The sequence below is a fragment of the Psittacula echo genome (assembly GCF_963264785.1).
Source record: "Psittacula echo genome assembly, chromosome: 4".
NCBI classification, from domain to species: Eukaryota; Metazoa; Chordata; class Aves; order Psittaciformes; family Psittacidae; genus Psittacula; species Psittacula echo.
The window spans coordinates 55,405,388-55,422,548 of record NC_137738.1 but is presented as its reverse complement, the minus strand read 5'-3'; the positions used below and the strand labels follow the sequence as shown (position 1 = coordinate 55,422,548).

Sequence of the window (17,161 nt, the reverse complement as noted above, 5' to 3'; positions counted from 1 at the left end):
AAGGAACAGAATGGGATGTCTCTGTGCTCTGGGAGAGAGGTGGATAAATTCCACTTCTTTTGATCGATGTCATGTTTTCAGTGGAGGAACCACCACACAGTCTGGACAGTAATGTTTCTGCCATTTTCCCAAACTCTCCATAGGAAGCCAACTACTAGAATCACTGTTCTCATGATTTCACTGTATCACAATGAAGTACTTGGGCCTCAAACTCCCTCATTCTCTGAAATTTTGCAGTATTTCAACTCACCTGGTTTCAATGGACCTACTTCTAAATTCATGCAAATCGAAAGAGAATCAAATGTTCTTTGTGCTAGCAAGCCTCTCAAAGGATTTACTGTGCTGCAAGCAATCACTTCATTCTCTGTTTACCTTGCAGGTAAAAACAACAATATTCTGTGGAGAATTCAAATACAGAAGAAACATAACCAGGCAAGTCACTGGAAGAAATTTAAGGCTTACCTTTCTCTGTAAACATGTAATGCATTAGCAAATTTATTTTCCTTTAGCAAATGAATGACATAGGATGCAGCATGCTACAGAAGATGAACTACATATCTGATATGGCAGAACCCTAATCACAATTAAAATAGTCAAGTAAACATGATCTGAGTCAGAGCCAAGCTATACTAGGGTAGCTTTTCACCATGCTGCTAGATTTGAAGTGTAGCTTATATGCATGAAAGTTAAGTTACTAAGGACTCCCATTCAATCACTTGAATTTTGTGTCTCTGCAGTGGAGAACTGTATGTTTATTACAGAGTTGGGTTTTGATAAAATGACCCAGAATACAGACACGGATCTGAACCAGTGTGTTTAAAATAAAAAAATCCCCAAACAAACAAAAAAACTCCAGAAACAAAAAGCTCTTGATCCATGTCTTCAACATCAGCAGTGTGACAATTGTAACCAGCACAGTAACCAGAGATACAGCAAAATTGTCACGATGACAGTAATACAGAAATACTTACCATAGCATGATGATAAATCATGATATTGCTAACCACACTGAGACAAAAGTATATATACAAAAGCAAAATATAATGACATAGCTTTAGCATTATCATTTTTCTAAAGCGGCACAGTCATTTGGAAGGACAATCTGAATCATGCAGAGTTCTAACTGCTACAGGAACTAAAGGATAACAGTCAATTAAGCCTGATCTTCTGTGAGATTCAGCATACTCCAGGTGTATGAACATACAAGTCTTCAAGTAACATCAGGTCAATCAAAGGAGTCAACATATATGGAGTCTTGGGAACTGAAAGACACATCAGTCCTGCAGTATACACAGTCTGATGTAGAGTATACAGCATAAAGGAAGTATGTTCATTGGTATCAACAGACGTCCAGGATGATTGGTTTTAAATACTTTGTAAATTATGGATACAATTGATGGAAGGATGGAGATTCAGGAGAACTGCACACTAAGTAATTTGGAGGATATATATGTTATGTGCTTGGATCTTTCCTAACCTCTTCATCCCAATCAAAATCTAAGGTAGCATCATCTAGTTCTGCTATCGAGAAGAGAGATTTTTGTGTGACCACACTGGCTTTACTAGCATTTTCCAATGTAAAACTCTTCCTTCTGCTAGGATTACTCATGTGCACCTTCAGCAAGTGGCTATGGCTTCCCTTGTTAGTATCAACCTTAATGGTAGATGAGGTTGCCAATTGTGACTCAGGATGTGGTGCAAAGGAGAATGTTGACAGTTTGGCTAATGTGCTGGAGCGCACCTTCCCTGTGCTTGGGCCACGCAGCTTCTCCTCTCCCTCCTTTTTCTTTTCAGTGGGTGGAGATGACACAGCATCAAACCTGACATGAGAGCGTACTGTTCCATTTCCTCTGATCTCTTTCCCTAAGGCCTGATTCTGTTGCTCTTCTCTCCCTTTATTATCAATTGATCGTTTTTCCACACGAGTTTTTCCTAAGCGACCCAATGTCGTCTTGCATTTCTCAGGGGGGCAGCATTCTTCTAGCAGCTGCTCTCCCTGGAGCTGCTCTCCAGGCTTAAAAATAGTTTCACTCTGAAAAAGAGAAAAGTCTTCATTTTTCTTCTCTGAAGAATGATTAAGTTTTGTCCTTGCTCTGAAAGTAAATTTAGCTAGTTTAGCCGCTGGAGGACTTTCACTGTCAAGGATTTCTGGCTCATGGGAACCTGCTACATTTGTTTCCTTCACTATTTGACCTTTACTTCTCTTTCTCATGGAAACAGTTGCTGGTTTTGCTCCTACAGGTATATTGTTCTTCTCCTCCAGTAACACAGAATCTCCATCACTTGAAAAATCTGACAGGCCAGACACAGGTAACACTGAAGGAAGGGCCTTTGCCTCAGGGTCCTGTGTACTTGTAAAGAATCCATGTGATTTCTCAGTGTGCAGTCTCTGACAGCTTTTTGAAACCCGTTGTGTAATAACTGAATCCTGCGTGCTAGCACTTGGTGATGCTGGGTCTTCAATATTTGCTTCTGAAGAAGAACAGTTGTGTTCTTCAGTCCTTGTCCTGCTTATCTTGGAAACTTTGTCTTGTTCCAAAGGAGAATGTAGATTCACAGTTGCTAGTGATTCTTTCATTCCATTTTCCTTTTTTGGTATTGAAGCACTTCTTTTTTCAGAACAGGATGTTTTACACAGGGCTTTTGAAGTCAAGGTATTTGGAGATATCTTGAGCATTGGAGACTTTTTCTGAAAAGTTTCTTCAGCATCAGTGTTGCTCTCTTCCAGGCTGTCAAACCATGCCAAGCTGCCTTCATCACCTCTCTTACTATGTTTGATCAGGTGGTTTGCATTCTTGTTACTACCATAGGCTGGGCTGCACAAGGGTTCTAGATGTATATTCCCTTCACAGTTGTCTTCAGGCAAAGAAGGCTTTGGCCTGGAGTTATTCTCTTGTTGATTTGAAGGTTCTGTCTGAGGGAGTTGCTTTGACTGCCCAAATGTATCCTTGTTCAAGCATCTTGTAATAGTATTGAAACCTGTCTGTTCAAGCTGCAGCTGGCATGGGTTTTTCTTTTGTAATCTATGGATTGAAAACAAAAAATAAGCAATAGATATTTTTCTCTTTTTTTTTTCTTTATTGCACTAGTGATGTTTAGTATGTATGAATGGTGAAGAGCTACAAATAATGTAGGCCACAAAAGTGCATTATTAAGTTTCACATATAGCTCCAAAAGCTGGTGTTGCAGTCTGTGATCTTTCAGCACCTTCTACAGTAAGCAGCAGAATTTAGTGCCCCCAGTAGACAACAGGCAGGTGGTCAGAGAAAACAACCACATAAACTTCATTTCCTTGAGAGATAAACAGAAAAACAAACTAACAGCTTTGCACTACTTACAGCCATTGCTAGAGTCCCTTAGGGATTACACATTCTGTAAGCACATCTTCTAAAACAAGAACCTCATTAGATTTTACCCTGAGCAAGGCAAAGCCTTAAATGAGTTATCAGAATGGAAAACCTAGGTATTACTTGGAATTGTGGTTGCTGGTGGTTTTCTCTCATAATCATTATGGACTCAACATATCTAAACCTCCACATGATAAGAGGAAAAACATCACAGATTACCTACAAAACTTAATTTTCACTGCCTGTGGCTATTAATGTCCTCAGGGCCCTCCAAAACAACAGAGGTGCTAGAATGAGGGTTCTCCAGTCTCAGTATAGCTGATATTCTGTCTATTGTACCTAAACATATAATTTCCAAGGAAGATAGCATTTTACTTCTTGCTAAACAGTGATTCTATCCATGAGTGAAGAACAGTCACATTCCATTCCAAAAGTGACTGCATTAGTGTAGGTGAAATGATTCCCATGCACTATAAACAGTTCCTCTGCTATATGATCCCCATACCATCCTACATGTCTATGATCTCTTAGGAACACCTCTGTTTTTACTAAAACCAGCTTTTGTCTGCCTGTTGGAGATAACCCGCTTTGATCTGTTTTTACTGCCTCTGTGGTTATTTAAAATGTTCTTATAATGAGTTACAAAATAAGTCTGAAAAATATTTAAAGAAAAAGCGTACTTTCCCAGCTGTTCCCATTAGCTTCCATAATATTCATCTTTTCTCTTCCTTTAACAACGAGAAGTATGAGTTTCTTCACAGTCTAATCTCATTTCACGAAACAAATGATATATTTTTGTATTTTATTTCCTTTGCAATCCTAGTGTTTTCCTCTCAGCCCCAGTATGCTAAAAGTTTCCTATTAATAACAGCAAATAGACTTTCTAAAGATTATTGCTGTGACCTGAAAACTAAGGAGCAGACAGTGAAACTTCCAGCGTATTAGAAAGGGAAGATCAAAAGAAGCGAACTTTGATTCAGGCTGATATTTTCCACTAACAGAAAGGGAAGCAGCCTGACGAGCCCAACACGGAAGGCAGCTTAAAAAATATGAAGCAGATCTGTTGTATTTTATCAAGCAGGTAACAAAAGGTTATATAAAATTATTTGCTCAGCTACGGAATCTGTCATTTTGACCCTAAGGAGTTCCGCTGAAATTTATCTGAGCACAGAATTGAGGTATGAATTGGAAACTGACTGAAACATTCTTAAATTCTTTATGAATTCCATAACCTAGAAGGAGAAATGATCCTGTGATGATCTTGGAGTGCTACTTTAAAACACTCTCCCTGCTTATCCATGTCCTTTAAAGAACAAGTCCCTTCCCAATGTCAGATTCTACTTTTAGACCCTCTCCAGATACCATTGCCAAACAATTATTTTTTGCTATTGAATTATTTCATTGCTTTGCACATTATACCTGTCAAGTCTTTGTAGCTCTTTGTGCAGAAGATCCTGCAGCTCCAATCGCTCCAATATGAGTTCACATTGTGTACGGTACTGAGCCATTGGATCTTCAGGGAATGAGGTGTGTAAAGCATTGATGCCTCCAAGAAGCGCACAACCCTATGTCACCAAAAAGATTAAAAAAAAAAAAATAAAAAGAAGCTATCCTTATAAATCAGCACCAAATTTTAACAGCAGAGGCCATTTCACACAAAATTCTTCCCTGGATTTTTTAAAGCTTAAATGATCAAGTATTTACTGAGTCACTATATTCACACTCTTAGGGCTGCTCACACAGGCAAAGGTAGTTGTATGTATAAAGCAATTAATTATATTATCAAATCTGCCATTTACAAGCACTGGTTTATTTTTATTCATACAAAAAATGGAAAATCCACCTAAGGCTTGCGAACATCATGACTAAAAATGGAAATTAGTATTGAATTAATTTTCCAAATACCTTGTCAAAATTCTGCCACATGAGCAACTTTTATAACTGAAGAAGTTCTGACTGCTGAAAGTCTTCATTAGCTTTGTCTAATTATTTATATGGAAAGACCTGGGTATTAAGGCTTGTCAGCACAGGGTAAATAGACCAGCAAAAATATTTCTGAATAGCTCTTTCAGGGTAACTACCTGTTCAGGAATAATTATAGAAAGCAAATGATTTTAATCGGGGACAAATTTGCTGTGTCTTGTGAAAATTAAGTATTTTGATCAGAGCATCTGCACAAAATGATTTATTCTACAATAAATAATCTAGAATAGTACTGCAGATAATCGCTCTTTGGAAAAAGAACACCCACAGCACAAACCCTCTATTTTGCCACAGACTGGCTAGCCTTTACCACTCCTGTCTAATCCATAAGGCTCAACACAACTAACAAACAGGATGCAAATCAAGTGCCATGAGAGCAATAGCAAAAGTCAGCAGAGTCTCTAGAACCAGAAATTGCTACATATGGAGTCACACAGACCACAAGCTTTCATTTATGGCAATTTCTGGTTCTTCCATTTTGAAATTTTAAAATTTTGAATTAAAAAAAAAAAATAATCAACCCAACATTGAATAAACATTATTCTGGTGGCTAATGAAAGCCCTCTAAAACTACACAGTGCTAAAACTAAGGCTGTCCATGCAACCATTAATGCATCCATTGAAGTTTCTGTTGGTTTGGTTTTTTTTCCTCGTATCCCTTCAGGAACATGAAAGATCTGCTCCACATAGAAACATTAGTCTGTAGCCACGGAAAAGGTTGTTGTAGAACCTCTCTGTCATATTTGTTTTTAGGACCAGAAGATTCACAGTTAGTGATAGACTGAATCACTAGACAGATGCAGAAAGTCCAGTCTCTTGGTTAGGACACCTGAAAACAGCCAAGGAGAACTAGATTCTCTCTCTGACACTAAGTTCTAGTTCTTGTGATTCAGAATGAGCCAGTTAAGCAAAGGTTTTGAAAGGCAATAAAGCTGTAACTGGAATCCTGATGCGGTGTGTGCAAAGAAGAAAACTGCAGTCAACAGGAAATGTGCTCAAATACTCCAAGAGCTACTATTACTCTGAAACTGGGGCCCTAACCATCTCTGTCGTGGTTTAAGCTTAAACCATGACAATCTCTCATGGGGTATGCTCCAGCAGACAATTTGTTCTGGATAAGAAATAATTCAGCTCCAGATTTTAGAACAGGAGTAGCACCGTTCCACCACTTCTCAAGGACTGCATGAAGATAAGTGAATTGATACTTCTGAAATACTCAAGTACACCGGAGATGAATTCCACAGAAAAAACACGTGAAGAAATTGAGAATTCCACCTTTACGATAGCAGATAATAAACAAAACATTGAACAAAATACTAACATAGGATAGTTGCATTTGGCTAGAGTACTGTCAATCTGTGACCTAAGGATCCAATGAAAAAAAAAAAAGGCATACATGATTATATACCTTGAGATATGCACCTGAAGGGTACAATTACATCTCGCCATCACTGCCTTTTCATCTCTTTACTTGGCCATCACAATGAGTTTCTTTTATATATTCTTGTGTGTGTGTGTGAAATTCTAAGTGGGATGGGACTAAGATATCTGTAAAGTTTCATTTCTATGCTGGTGATTATGTCTCTAAGATATCCGCCCCTCTGAAATACCATTTTGAGTAGAGGAAGGCAGCCGTATGACAAGTCCACATGCTATGGAACTGAGGGCAGAGGATCTATAACAGAGACACAGAATAAAGTATTACAGTGACAGTTACCAGAAAGTAAGGGTGTAAAAGTGCCTAAGGATGGAAAAACAAAATCATAGAATAATTTGGCTTGGAAGGGACCTTCAAATGTCATCTAATCCAACCCCCCTGCAATGAGCAGGGACATCTTCAACTAGAGCAGGTTTTCCAGAACCACATCCAGTCTGGCCTTGAGTGTCTCCAAAGATAGCACATCCACCACCTCTCTGGGCAACTTGTTCCAGTAAAATGTAAAATGGGAATAAAAGGAGAGGGATTGGAAACGGAATAAAACAAGGATCAAAATATGACCAAGAGAAGGAGGGAGACAATGTCTACAAAAAGGAAATGAGGGAAATAAAAGATCAAGCCAGGGGGAAACAGACTATACTCACAAAGACAAATTAGGAAAGAGAAAAATAAGAGTGAATTAGAGGATGAAACAAACCCTCCCAATGACCTAGGCTGGTGAAAATGCAATAGTATTTCCTCCCAAGGGAGCTCACAAGAAATACCTGACCTGACAACTGCAAACTTTTATTCTCTATTGGCAAGAATATGACATTTTGTAGAAGTTGAAAAGACATGTTGAAGAGAGGGTTTACTTAGCAGCCGGTCCTTCAAGAATGGCACTGATACTTCCCCATTCACAACCTCATTCTACAGACTGACAATTAGACCAGAAACACAGGATGTATATAATATATAAATAAATTCTTACAATAATAATAATTATTATATAAAGTCTTGGGTTGTTTTTTTTCTTCTAGAGAAGGAATCAACTTCTGAAAATAAATTTTTGCATCTTACTTCTATTGTTTTGGTGTTTTGTTTATACCAACTACTCTCAGATAGTCTTCCGCAGTCATAATTCAGGGAGATTTCTCACTGACTCTTATTAGATTGATGCTTGTTATGCAAACTGCAGCCCTTCAGGGCACAGCTGCATAAATATGAAAAAGTGACCCACAGTTAAGCCAATTCTTTTACATTTATTCGTGCTGATGAGGTAGAGAGATACACAGATGACAATACATATTCATAATTATTATATACATACATTCCACTTTTTGATCTGTTATGAAACAGATTTCTTACATCCAAAACCATATTGCTTTGAAACCACTGTCCCATCAAATTCCCATCTAGCTAATGTCAGTTTTAACTACAGTTAATGAACTCTTATGTGATATCTTCTGCTGTTTCAACTGGATATATTAGCACTGCTTCTTACTTTAACCTAGATGCAGTGCTGTCATTGAGAAGCTGAGCTCTTCAAAACAGTGCAAGACGAACTGCAGCAGTGAAATAATCTTTTGCTACTTAATAAGGTGAGGCCCTGTAGAATTTTTGAGACAAATTCCATTTGCAATACTGTGCAGTACATTACCTATGGCACGAACTGCAATTAGTCTCTCAACTCTCATTGAAAGAACAAGGGAGATCACAAGTGCCTACCCACCATGTGACTTTGTCATATCTACTCCTGCAAAGGTCTTTCAGGTCCACTGAGCTAACAGGTGCTATATAAAATTGTTTTAATTTTAATATATTCATATCAACCTACACAGAAACATAGGAAATACCATTTTGGATCAGACCAGTCATGTGTGGAGTAGAGTACACCATCTCTGACAGAGCCAAAACCAAATACTTCAGACATACTAGAAAACCTCATCCAAAACTTTGGATAATCTGCTCAAGGTAATTTTTTTTCTTCAGTTCCAAAGCATGAAGATTTATTTCCCTTAAAAATATTCTATCTGAAGTATTAGTGTCTGTATTATTTTCTGCATTTTCATTAAAAATAGCATCCACTGGATTTTCATTTCTTTTATTAATGTGTTGCTTTTTCTTTATATTCAACATCCTAATATCTGTTGGATGCGACAGTACGGCCAGGCACAAGCAATCCAGGAGGTTCCTCGATTGTGTGGAAGACAACTTCCTTCTGCAAGTAATAGAGGAACTGACAAGGAGAGGTGCCATGCTTGACCTCATGCTCACCAACAGGGAAGGGCTCATTGGAAATGCGACGCTCCAGGGCAGCCTTGGTTGCAGTGACCACGAGATGGTCGAATTCGAGATCCTCAGGACAGTGAGAAGAGCGTGCAGCAAGCTCACTGCCCTGGACTTCAAGAGAGCAGACTTTGGCCTCTTCAGGAACCTGCTTAGTAAGGTTCCATGGGATACAGCCCTAGAGGGCAGGGGGGCCCAAGACTCTTGGTTGTTATTCAAGGATCACTTGCTCCAAGCTCAGGAGTGTTGCATCCCAACTAGAAGGAAGTGCAGCAGGAGGGCCAGGAGACCTCCTTGGATGGATAAGGAGCTGCTCAGGAAAATTCAAAGGAAAAAAGAGGCTTATAAAAGGTGGAAGCAAGGAGAGGCGGCCTGGGAAGAATACAGGGATGTTGTCCGGGAAGCTAGGGACCAGGTGAGGAAGGCTAAGGCCCAGTTAGAATTAAACTTGGCTAGGGATGTTAAGGATAACAGGAAGGGATTCTATAGGTATGTAGCGAATAAAAGACAGACTAGGGACAACGTAGGCCCCCTCTGGAAGACATCAGGAGAACTGGCTACTCAGGATTTGGAGAAGGCTGAGGTTCTTACTGACTTCTTTGCCTCAGTCTTCACTGGCAAAAGCTCTGACTGCACCACCCAAGTCTTGGAAGGTGGAGGCAGGGACTGTGAGAATGAAGACCCTAGGCCCACCGTAGGAGAGGATCTGGTTCGAGACCATCTTAAGAACCTGAACGTACACAAGTCCACGGGACCTGATGAAATCCATCCGCAGGTCCTGAAGGAGCTGGCGAATGAAGTTGCTAAGCCACTGGCCATCATATTTGAGAAATCATGGCAGTCAGGTGAAGTTCCCGACGACTGGAAGAAGGGTAATATAACCCCCATTTTCAAGAACGGGAAAATGGAAGACCCAGGGAACTACAGACCAGTTAGTCTCACCTCTGTGCCTGGCAAACTCTTGGAGCAGATTCTCCTGGAAGGCATGCTAAGGCAAATGAAAAACAACAAGATGCTTGGTGACAGCCAGCATGGCTTCACTAAGGGGAAATCCTCCCTGACCAATTTGGTGACCTTCTATGATGGGGCTACAGAACTGATGGACAGGGGCAGAGCAGCTGATGTCGTCTACCTGGACTTGTGCAAAGTGTTCAACACTGTCCCACACGACATCCTTGTCTCTAAACTGGAGAGACATCAATTTGATGGGTGGACCACTGGGTGGATAACGAGCTGGCTGGATGGCCGCACGCAAAGAGTTGTGGTCAATGGCTCGATGTCCGGCTGGAGACTGGTAACGAGTGGTGTCCCTCAGGGATCGGTGTTGGGACCGGTCTTGTTCAACATCTTTGTCGGTGACATGGACAGCGGGATTGAGTGCGCCTTCACCAAGTTGGCTGATGACACCAAGCTGTGTGGTTCGGTTGATACGCCGGAGGGAAGGGATGCCATCCAGAGGGACCTTGACATGCTTGTAAGGTGGGCTGATGCCAACCTTATGAAGTTTAACCATGCCAAGTGCAAGGTCCTACACCTGGGTCGGAGCAATCCCAGGCACAGCTACAGGTTGGGCAGAGAAGAGATTCAGAGCAGCCCTGCAGAGAAGGACTTGGGGGTGTTGGTCGATGAGAAAATGAACATGAGCCGGCTTCAGTGTGCGTTCGCAGCCCAGAAAGCCAACCGTATCCTGGGCTGCATCAAAAGGAGTGTGACCAGCAGGTCGAAGGAGGTGATCCTGCCCATCTACTCTGCCCTCATGACACCTCACTTGGAGTATTGTGTGCAGTTCTGGTGTCCTCAACATAAAAAGGACATGGAACTGCTGGAACAAGTCCAGAGGAGGGCCATGAGGATGATCAGGGGACTGGAGCACCTCCCCTATGAAGAGAGGCTGAGAAAGTTGGGGCTGTTCAGCCTGGAGAAGAGAAGGCTGCGTGGAGACCTCATAGCAGCCTTCCAGTATCTGAAGGGGGCCTACAAGGATGCTGGGGAGGGACTATTCATCAGGGACTGTAGTGACAGGACAAGGGGTAACGGGTTCAAACTTAAACAGGGGAAGTTTAGATTGGATAGAAGGAAGAAATTCTTTACTGTGAGGGTGGTGAGGCACTGGAATGGGTTGCCCAGGGAGGTTGTGAATGCTCCATCCTTGGCGGTGTTCAAGGCCAGGTTGGATGAGGCCTTGGGTAGCATGGTTTAGTGTGAGGTGTCCCTGCCTACGGCAGGGGGGTTGGAACTAGATGATCTCAAGGTCCTTTCCAACCCTAACCATTCTATGATTCTAATAATGTTAAACTAAAATCTAACCTTCCACATTTTTTCAATGCCTTTTTACACAGAAACACTACACAAATCCATGTGATAACTGGAATGCACAACTTTCAGTGCAACCAAAGTTGTGGAATTTTAAGGTTTCTCAGAGTAAAATAGTTTTCTAAAATTTCTGAGTTTTAGTATCACCACTGGCATATTTTAAAATGATCCTGGCAACTGTTTGAAACATGCTCCAAAAAATGATTTGGTTCTCTCATACCTAGTTAATGAGTGACAAGATAAAATCATGGAAGAAAAGCCCATAAAAGGCTATTAAACACAGCGACATAGACACAATTTCTGCCTCTAAAGGTCTTAAAAATGTAAATTAACAAAAGTCAATAGTATGCCAAAACTTCACTTAGACTGCAGTCTATTAAAAAAAAGGTACCAGTCCTTTATCATCAATCCAGATTTTTCAGTTTAAGAATTTTAGTAATTAAGATGGAATAAAAATGACTTGTCAAGGTCTCTGATGACCTACTTTCCATGAGAGAAAAAGAGGACTGGCATATACCTACATGATAAACTGAATTGTATAAATGTGGTATTGCAGCAATGGCAATGTCTGCAAGAAACCTTACCTGCATAGAAGATTCCATCACTGATACCACAGTTACAGCATCTTCCACAGTCACAGTATCCCTAAACATCAGCCGGGCATGAGCTATCAAAAATAAATGACACAGAGAGTGTGATATAAAACATCTCTATCTACATAGGTACGTACCATCACTATAAAGTAAAAAATACAGTCTAATTTTCATCACAGGTCAGAAAAAATCTGATTTCCTCTAACTGGTCTGAGTCACAAATTTCATATTATATTAAATATTATATATTTTGTATTAAAATGTTTTCCCTACAATAACTTTATTTCTTCTTCCTTCCTTAAGTCAGCAAAACAAAACAGATTTTTGTAAATGGATATAATGCAAAGAATTTACTCTATGAGGCTTTCCTCCTAAGTAGCTATAGAAACACACACAGTTCTTTATCAGTAAGAGAAAGGCAGGTTAGTTAATACTATCTATATAATACTTTGAAAGAACTAAATGCCACTAAAAGCCCCAATCATGTGAACACATAAGAATGGAAGAAACACTGAATGTGAAAACAGCATGTGAATCCCTAGAAGTTAGGAATGTTGCTTAAATAATTTCTCTCCCCAGATGGAGAACAAAACGTAAATATCTGATGCAGGAAGCACCACACTGCTGAATGGCATGTAAAAGCATAAAGACTGTTTATGTTTGCTATACAAAAATACAGTACATTCTTTTCAATTCATCCTGAAAATAGTTTACATGCCATTTCATGAAACAAAGTCATGTTAAGACACAGACCTACTGCTTCCTTTGTTTTTGTTCATATAACTGAAATACGATTTGAACTCAGAGTTGGAAACGCTTAAGTCACTGCAAAATACAGACTTGATTATTGACACTTAAGGAAAAAAAAACATGTTCTTTTTGATGTTTTATCAATTTGAGGATAGAAGCAAATACTTGGCTCAAATGAAGTAAACTAAATCCAGAGATTGCTTTTCATCAATACAAATAACTTCTAAGATTTTTCTCTCAAATACGATTTCTTCCAGTGGTTTTAGGTTTTTACTATTGGTGTGAGAACAGCAAAATTAAAACTGATTTTGATAATCTAAATGTAACACCCTTCCCCAAGTCTCTTTACATTAGAAAGATAAAACAATAAAACAATAAAAAACTCACCTATCCCTACCTCCATGAAAAAGCTGCTACTCTGCTTACCGGCTGTAATTATACTCCACATCTATTCTTTTATGAAGGTTGTTTCCCTAAAAATAAAACTGTCACCACTTTACCTTCTGCAAGGCGGATCAAACTCTCTAGCAAGCGAATGGTAGTTCGGGCAGCATTTCTGCAGTCACTCTGACGCTGCATTTGATAGTAGCGTACAAGGATCAGGTTGCTCTCACCAGACAATTTTGGCTGTATATTTTTGATAAGGCAGAAGTAGGTTTTCATCTTTTCCATGCTCCACAGCTTTTCAGATTTGCTTGGGCAACCTGTGTTACAACTGTCTAGTCAGTAATTCTGTAACAACAGACATCAAGCTTTTTCCTAAGAATTCATGTTAAATGGACAGGTGACTATAAAAGACCGTATTTCTGGGGCATACTGAGTTGTCTGTACACTTGCCTTCAAGGAATTGGTCAAATTCCAGTGTGGAATTTTACACAGCATCCAATCCCTCTCCTATCAAAATCTACAGTAAAGCTTCCAGTAATTTCAACAGAACTGCTGTCAGACCTACTGCCCACCAGATGGTACAATCAGTACTAAGTGCTCCAGTATTTCTTAAAATGTAAAATGCTACACTGAATGCATGTATCTCCTCTGGGTGTTCTACTTACTTTGTAGGAGCCAAAAGCTACCTGCCATATTCTGAACATTTTTGTAGGGAAACATTTGGGAAGCAAAGGAAGCTAGCTGAAGAAGTTTCCTCTAACTACTGCTTCCCAAACACAGATCAAGGCTACGTTGTGGAAGTGGATGGAGAAGGAGCTGGTTAAAATTGTATCACACTGCCTTCCCTAATTCCAAAGCACAGAGCTCTATGTAGGGAACACTACTGTTCGTTCTTTGAGCCATGAAGCACATGCAGCTCAGATTTGTTCTGTCTGAATTAAGTTTTCTATTAACAGCTTGTACAATTGCATGGCGTGTAGGATCTGCACATGAAGCAATGTAAAAGTGCAAGATGGCAACTATCTACTTACTGAGCAGTCCAGGCCAAAATCTCTTGTAAATGATCATAAAGTGTTCTCAGCTCACTGCTGTTAATTAATTAGTGGTATCTATCTTATTCCTACTTGAAAAACAACCATACCACAAGCAACTACCATAGCAAAAATGTTAGGCACTGATTAATATGAAAGACTCAAGAACAACCAACTAAACAGAAAAATGGGGAAAGTTATTTTAAAAAAAAAAAAAAAAAAAAAAAAAAGCACACCCCCACCAAACCACTCCACTCCCCTAACTAGTTATAATTTAAAAGGACTATTTTTACCTTTATTCTGCAAAATGAAGGATGAAATGATGCGGTCCCATTCTTCGTTCTTTGTGTCTAACAATACTAAGACCAGGTCAAATCTGCTCAACAGGGGACTGCCAAGAGCTATGTTGACAGACACAGACTCATTAGAGTCATAATGGCCTTTTGGGTTTGTTGCTGCCAGGATAGTTGTCCTTGTATTAAGCTTGCACACCAAGCTAGAGAAAAGTACGGTGAACGTTATGGCTGAATTAAATTGGGTAGGAGAATGATTCTAAAGTGTTAAAAAGGATCACATTTTTATGTTATAAAGAGCACATATTACCTTAAAGATCATAAGAGCTAAACAATATACACAATTATTGTATTAATATATAACATATACAGCATTCCTCAGACAATAGAAACTATACAGAAAGACAATGATCAGGATACCAAAAGTAACTGGGCAATATTGCCATGAGTAATCTCTAAACACAGCTATCATAGAATCATAGAATAGTTAGGGCTGGAAAGGACCTTAAGATCATCTAAGTTCCAATCCCCCTGCACTGGGCAGGGACACCTCCCACTAGATCGTGTCACCCAAGGCTCTGTCCAACCTGGCCTTGAACACCGCCAGGGATGGAGCATTCACAACTTCCCTGGTCCTTATATAGTAAAATCTAACATAACCTTTCAGAAATAAGTATTACTTTGCTTATTTATACACTATAGAAACACATTTTAATGCTGGAAAGCAACATTTTACCTTGACTTATATTTTAAGGAAGCAAAATAAAGTGTAATATAAACTATGTTTATTCCTGTATGTAAACATGTTATGAATATGAACCAAACCAGATGATGGCAGCCGTATCAACTGTTCCTCCAGGGAAACAGCCATTTTCCTCTTAACCATGCTATCCTGGCATGTATTTCTAGATGTGGGGAGAGGTTATTTTTATTCCAGTAGTCCAAATGTAATCTTTTTGGTTAAGGCAGCAGCAGAGGTATTCTAACTTTGGTTTGTCACTGAGCTATTTCTAGTCAGCTCCTGAGTAACTGCTGCCTCACATCCTATATTCTTCTATAACTGAGAGGAAGTGGAGGGATTGGTGCACGGACGGGAGGTTGCCAGGAGGGACAGGAACCAGCTGACCCTGGGGAGGTGCTTAGGCGGCAGATATAAGGAATTCTAACTGCGCGATAAATCGTTGTTGACCCGCATTCCGTGAATGCTCTATGTCTCAGCCCTAGTTCGGAGGGAACTAGTGCTTCCGTTCCTCACCACACGAGTAGCGAGAAACTACAAGGAAGGACTACGGATCTTCTATTATACAGTGGGAAAAAAAAACCCTATCTTATCTCCTATGCATCAAAATAAGATCAAAATCAACAAAGTGCTTAACCTGTCTGTGCAAAGTTACTACTAAAAAAATCCTCAACATATGTAGTCCTTAAAAGTGAGCAACTGAGGCTACATGTGCAAGTTAGCAAACTGTGATTTGGGGTCTATGAAACCAAGCCAACTGCAACAAAGAACACAGCTAAAATACATCACCATCTTACTAAGTAGATAGGACCATGCTGATTTCAAGTATTTGTCCCCAGCTGCATTACTGGGCTAATAATCACTCAGGTGAGTGAGACATGACTTGTCTACTGTCTGCCAAAGAGGGTAAAGAGAGCTCCAGTGGATATGCTCAGAATAGAGGAAGGACATGATCAGTTACAGAAACCAGGAAGATGTGACTGGAGTAAGAACTGAGTTGAAGGTGACAAGGTGGAATATGGAAGGAATGATGCTGTTTGAGCAGCAATTTCAGCAATACTAACCAGGAAATGATATGGCCCTGGACAAGAGCTGTGTATGACCGACAGAATAAGGTATGAAATCAAAGTGGCAGGGAAGGAAATAGCAGACTTGAACACACACTACTTTGAAAAAGAAAGCAAAGAACTTAAAGTAACCAGGAGTTTATGTCATGCCCAACATAGAAAATTCAGCAGCCTGGAAATCTGTTGGTCTTCTTTTGTTACCATGCAATATTACTGGATTTTAGAGAAATTAAGTCCCACTTTCCAAGTTCCAATAAAAAATTCACAGAGTTCCTCATTTCACATACGATTCTTACGAGCACTTGCAGCAAAGTACAACAAAAAGAACACCAAGCCTTCTTAGGAACGTGCCCCGGCCTACAGTGGTAGGTTGAAAACCGAACAGTGAAACAGGTATGTATTCATTCTGATCACTTGCAATCTCTGGTCTAGTATTCTTTGAAATGTTGACTCATCTAGTTTAATAATACTGCTAAGAACAAAACTACTAAGTACAACAAAGAAAACAGACATATTTAATCAGCATGACAAACCTCCCTCCAATTTGTAAATACAAGAGAAACATCTTACATTTTTATCACATGTTAACATCCGACTTACCCTGCCTTTGCAACACTGATGGTTTGTTGCTCCATTGCTTCATGGATACTGGTTCTGTCATGTTCTTTGATACTATTGAACTCATCAATGCAACAAAGGCCTCCATCTGCAAGTACCAGTGCTCCAGCTTCCAAGTTCCACTCTCCAAAGTCCTTCACAGCAGTCACTGTCAGACCTGAAGGATCAAGTACTTCTTCAGTCAGTCTTTTCCTTAAAACGCAGGAAGGTACTTGAGTGAAAGAAACGGGCCCAGTCCACTGGCTTGTGCCATGGCCAGATGGCAAAACAGCAGGTTAACTGCACCACACACCTCTACCATGCAACTCACCTTACACCTATGAGTAAGAAATCC

At 39.9% G+C, this 17,161-nt stretch overlaps 1 protein-coding gene across 1 annotated transcript in view; it reads right to left on the bottom strand.

The window, feature by feature from the left end:
- Nucleotides 1-1,453: 1,453 nt before the first annotated feature.
- MCM9 (minichromosome maintenance 9 homologous recombination repair factor) overlaps nt 1,454-17,161 on the bottom strand; it is a gene marked incomplete at both ends in the record, with an annotated part of 47,858 nt that continues 32,150 nt past the window's right edge. Inside the window, 6 exon segments of the mRNA XM_080616109.1 lie at nt 1,454-3,023; nt 4,767-4,912; nt 11,934-12,016; nt 13,193-13,396; nt 14,404-14,606; nt 16,810-16,984. Of these exon segments, the coding sequence (XP_080472235.1) occupies nt 1,454-3,023; nt 4,767-4,912; nt 11,934-12,016; nt 13,193-13,396; nt 14,404-14,606; nt 16,810-16,984 (2,381 nt within the window).